Here is a 5,101-nt window from a genome sequence, read left to right as displayed (position 1 = left end):
TATATATAATCATTATATTTTATTTTAATTTCTATTATTTTTATTTAATAATCAATAATAATTAAATATAAATTATAAAAATAATAATAGTGTAAAAAACTCTTACATATTACATATTAAATATTAAATATATATAGGGTAACACTCGCGCAAGATAACGTAAAGGTGAGGTAATCCTCTAAAACCGCAAAAACTCCGAAAAAAGGTAAAGCCTAAACCGTGCCTTACGTGTCTATTTATCCAGGACTTTCACCTTCCATCTGTCACCATCACGTAACTTTAAAACTTTCTCCTCCCATTCTATTTTCTTCTCGTACCCTTTCATTCCCATTTCAGAGTTTTATAACGACGAATTTGCGATTTTTCTGAATTCTCATTCATTCTATTCGACCAAATCAAATCTTAGGGTTTAGGTTTTTGGATTCCAATTATTCCCAAATTTCGATTCTTTTCCCTCTGCCTTTTCCTTCATCACCGAATTTCTCTCTCTCTCTTTGGAATTACGATAATCACCGATGAACATGCTCTTATTTTCTCTGCAAAATTCCCCTCACCTTTTTTCTTGTCCAACCTTTCATCCTATCATTCCTTGTTCTAATCATTGTAGAATTCCGATTTCCTAGGTTTCGTCCATCAATTTCGTCATTCGCCAACTCCAATCGTGTAAATTTGATGTGTAATTTTTTTTGTTTATTAGGTTTTGTAATAGAGTCGTTGATACGCAAGGGGTGTGAAAAAGTGTAGATTATACGTGTGGAGAAAGGTGTATATAACTATTTGTTATAATTAGGGTTTTTGGGGTGAATCTGTTGATATTAGTGTAATTGTAATTTTTGATTTTGGGAAGAGTGATGCATATAGAGGAATTGAAGGGAGTGGAGGTGGTGGAGGAAGGTGGAGAGGGGGGAAAAGTCTCAAGTGTTGTTGTTTCTGATGCGAAAAGGGTTCTGGTTGGAGCAGGGGCTCGTGCTCTTTTTTATCCAACCTTGCTTTACAATGTTGTTAGGAATAAGATTCAGGCCGAGTTTCGATGGTGGGATAAGGTTGATGAGGTATGCTTTAACATATATTGAATGATGTTATGTTCTTTTTTTTAAAATCCATGGCATAGGAATGAATGTGTTAGGGAGAAAGTTTGAAGCTCCTATTGTAGAAAATATGGTAGAGTTGCGCCTTATGTGGTTTAGGCATTTGGAGGTGACGTTTAAATAGAGTTTAGTCCAATTTCTAATCCCAGAAGGAGGCCAAAAAAATCATTTGCGAAACCATTAGATTTTTAAAACATTGTTTGGGAGGAAGGTGTATTTGCAATGATATAGGTGTATGTGAGAGTTAGAATTTAGTTTACATGAGGTATTCCCCAATTTTATAAGTGGAACTACAATGTTGGAAGGTTCATAAGGCCAATATCCCCGGTAATAAATAGATGCGTTAGTCTTCATGCGGGCTGTTACACAGTTAGGTATCGATTAAAACCAAATCAGTTATGGTGGACTGGATCTCGGTCCGCCCAGTAGGGAAAAATTGCACTTTCTTGTGTCGATGCTGGCTAGTGAGGACCCATTTATTTCTCTTTAATGTGTTTATTTTTTAGCTTCAGTTTAATTATGGCACATTGACTTTTATGCGCTGCCATGAATTTGCTGAGTGTGTGTGGTTATCACTAAATTGAGAGCTTGCATGTGAAAAATGTTGTTTGTTTTTTTATACAATTGGTTGAATAATGAATATGCTTGCTGAGTTAGAAAGATTACATATATACCCTTCTAATATAGAAACTTTATGCAACTTGGCATATATACGCTAATTGAGACCTTGCATGTGAAAAACGTTGTTTGTTTTTTATACCTTTGGTTGAATAATGAATATGCTTGCTGAGTTAGAAAGATTATGTATATACCCTTCTAATATAGAAACGTTATGCAACATGGTGTATATATGTTACCTGTTATGCATGTCATATTCATGTACTCTTTTAATGTAGTGCTTTCTCCTTTCTCTTTTGGCTGAGTTGACAGTTGCATTGAATATTGTCTTATGTTATTTTGAGGACAAGGCTTCTCCTAAATCTGATGCACTTTATTTTTCAGTTCGTATTACTAGGTGCTGTTCCATTCCCCATTCATGTTCCCCGGTTGAAGGAACTTGGTGTTTGTGGGGTCATTACACTGAATGAGCCATACGAGACTTTGGTTCCAACCACATTATATTACGTGAGTATTCTGTATGTCCTTTATATTATTGGCCTCTTATTGTTTTTTATTTGAGTTGATTAATATTATTGTCTAGCGGCTACTTTTCTAAATGAACCCTTTGATTGCTATAGTGTAATAAAAGCATGATGTTAAATTATAAATTCAGAACTTGTGAAATTTTGGAGTTAGAGTTCAATATTTGATGGCCCTTTTGTGATTAGATGAAGCACATATTCTTATAAACGGTTTAGACTAATAAACTGTGAGGTAGCTTATGAATCAGATGACCAAGGAACACTGTTACTACAACTTATATATATGTATACCCTTGTGTTTTGTATAATGCTTATTTGTTTTTATCCAATGTAAGGGACTCTTGGTTATTATATCATTAAAATCGAGATTTCAATGAATGCCATTTGTTTTATTTCTATAGTAATGATAACTAGTATCGGTTCTAGACTTCTAGGTAACATGTTGATGTGTTTTGCATTGTTCTCTCTCTCTCTCTCATATGCACTTGTGATTCAGGAAAAGTGAGGGGACAACACTTATTTATGAAGCTAATTATTAGATCAGGTTTTTTTAGTTCTTCTCAAATATTTGTCTTCTCATAGACAGTGTGGCATGCTGTAAATGCAATGGGTTATTATAGCATCTTGATTGTTTTCATGTATTTTAGTACCTTTAATTTCTTGTTGATTTATTGTTAAAATTTTGCAGGCTCGTGGTATTGACCATTTGGTGATTCCTACTAGAGATTATTGTTTTGCCCCATCATTGTGCGACATATGCCAAGCTGTGAACTTCATACATGGTGAGTAATATGCAGATTTGTTAAAGATAATGATATCAACCTATAAAGTGGCATAAAGAAGCTTGTTTCCTTGTAGGGTTGGCAAAATTCTCCATGAGACCATCATCCATCCAAATCTATGACCAATCCATCCATTTAAGTTAATAAGTTTAAATTCGTAGGATCCAATGGATAGTTTTAATGATGGATGGATTTGAATCCAACCTAAATATCCAGCCCCAGAAATAAAAATGCAGAACAGTCATTGTTTTTATCAGCCAAATATCCCAAACATAACATAGTCCTAGAATCACTTTTCCAAAATCCAAAATGGATTGACTTATTACCCAAAAATAATTTTATAAAGTGGTTATTTGATAAAGAGTGCCTTCTAAGAAATTGATTTTTCAACAGGCAGGTTTGGTCTCAATTTCTTAAAATATAAATAAATGGATATATATATATACCCATCCAACCCTTCCATTTGCCACCCCTGATTTAAATTAAACTATTTCTGTGACATTGCATAGAGTGGTCAATAAGATAGCAGCATCATCATGAATTAATGTTTATCGGTTGTATCATTACTATCATGTATGCTGTATGTTCCTGATCCTTTTGCTCTGTATTTCTTTTCTCTTGAAGTCCTTACACCCTTCTCTACTCCCCATAAAAATAGTATTAAAACATTAAAAAAAAATATAAATGTGTAACTGCACTACTGAAGTTATAAAACTCATACTAGTGGGCTTGTACCAACTATATTCCTTACTATATGCTCATTTTGAAATTAATTTTTACTTTCCCTCCTATCAATTAGACTAATGGGTTCTTTTGTTGAAGAAAATGCTTTGTCTGGACGCACTACATATGTTCACTGCAAAGCTGGACGGGGTCGCAGTACAACTATCGTTATCTGTTATCTGGTTGGTGCCACACCTTAAAGAGGGTAGAGAAGATCAAAATAGTGAGTTACTGTGATTGACCAATTGTTCTTACGTTTTGAGCTTCTCTGTAGGTTCACCACAAACTGATGACGCCTGATGCTGCATATGCATATGTGAAGTCAATTCGGCCTAGGGTGCTTCTGGCTTCTTCCCAGTGGCAGGTAAGTGTGATGCTTGTATTTTGCTTATTATTAGTTTTCTGCTTGTCTTTTCCACTTGTACGTAAGTTTTACGGTCATTGCAGCACCATCTTATCTGGCATGATTCCAGATTATGTTGGCCAGTGAAAATATGAATGGAATTTCTATTTACTGAGTGATTTAAGCCTCTCCTTTTATAGTATGTAATGTACACTTCTGTATTTGAATGGTGCTACCTTAACTTTAAAAGATGAAGCCCATGCTTTTTGTTCTTTCTCGATCCATTTTCTGTCGCAAAAAAATCCTTTTGATTTGTGGAAGGAAAATGATTAATGATAATGTTTAATTTTCATATTAGCTTATTGTATAAATTTCAGGCTGTTCAGGAATACTATTGCCACCTTATGGTGAGGGGGGCTGTTGGATGTGCTCCTGCAGGCAATCTATCAGTAAAGCCTTATGAGGCAGCAGCAGCAGCTTCGCGAGATCATGTAATGTTCGATGATAGTTCTGTAGTTGTGGTAACGGAATCAGATCTTGAAGGATATGATCCAAGTATTCACTCAGGAACTATGACAAGTGAAATATGGACAGATTTGAGTGTTGTTTACCGAACACGAGTTGTTGGACAGGCAGCATTGGCAAGAATCTCATGCCTTTGGCTGCGATACAGTACTAACCAGAAGATATCGTCGGAGAAATTGAGCAGGGAGAGCAGCTGCACGATCAGAACTGATCACTCAGGAGGAATTAGTGTGGATATCCATGTGTACTGAGATAAATGAAATAGCTTAAGTTGCATATGAAGGTTGACATGTTTTCAGAAATGTTCTGCCCAAAAATACATGTTTGGCAGGGCTGAGTGTGAGACTGTTTTTCTCTGTATAGTCTGTCTATTTATTCTTTTATATTTTGATAATGCTTGTTATCTGTGAAATCATTTCTGTTGTAAAATATATTTGGGAATGAGATCAGCCACCCGTTTATGAATCCATGAATTTACATGTCAATAAAAGCAAATTG

General features: G+C 35.0%; 1 protein-coding gene across 1 annotated transcript; it reads left to right on the top strand.

Annotated features, from left to right (window-relative positions):
- Positions 257-5,101, top strand: LOC109333270 (putative dual specificity protein phosphatase DSP8). Its single transcript, XM_019568665.1, has 7 exons — positions 257-763; positions 848-1,052; positions 2,091-2,213; positions 2,919-3,012; positions 3,835-3,917; positions 4,010-4,099; positions 4,456-5,101. The coding sequence occupies exons 2-7, from the start codon at positions 852-854 to the stop codon at positions 4,852-4,854; spliced, it is 990 nt and encodes a 329-aa protein (XP_019424210.1). The 5' UTR covers positions 257-763; positions 848-851; the 3' UTR covers positions 4,855-5,101.

The sequence above is a fragment of the Lupinus angustifolius genome, chromosome LG18 (genome assembly GCF_001865875.1).
Source record: "Lupinus angustifolius cultivar Tanjil chromosome LG18, LupAngTanjil_v1.0, whole genome shotgun sequence".
Classification (NCBI taxonomy): Eukaryota; Viridiplantae; Streptophyta; class Magnoliopsida; order Fabales; family Fabaceae; genus Lupinus; species Lupinus angustifolius.
Note: the sequence above shows the minus strand (reverse complement) of the source record. Positions and strands in the feature narration are given on the sequence as shown.

Coding starts and splice junctions, on each gene's coding strand:
- LOC109333270 (XM_019568665.1), top strand. CDS start 852: ATGCATATAGAGGAATTGAAGGGAGTGGAGGTGGTGGAGGAAGGTGGA. Junction 2,214..2,918: donor TTCCAACCACATTATATTAC/GTGAGTATTCTG, acceptor AAAATTTTGCAG/GCTCGTGGTATTGACCATTT. Junction 3,918..4,009: donor CTATCGTTATCTGTTATCTG/GTTGGTGCCACA, acceptor GCTTCTCTGTAG/GTTCACCACAAACTGATGAC.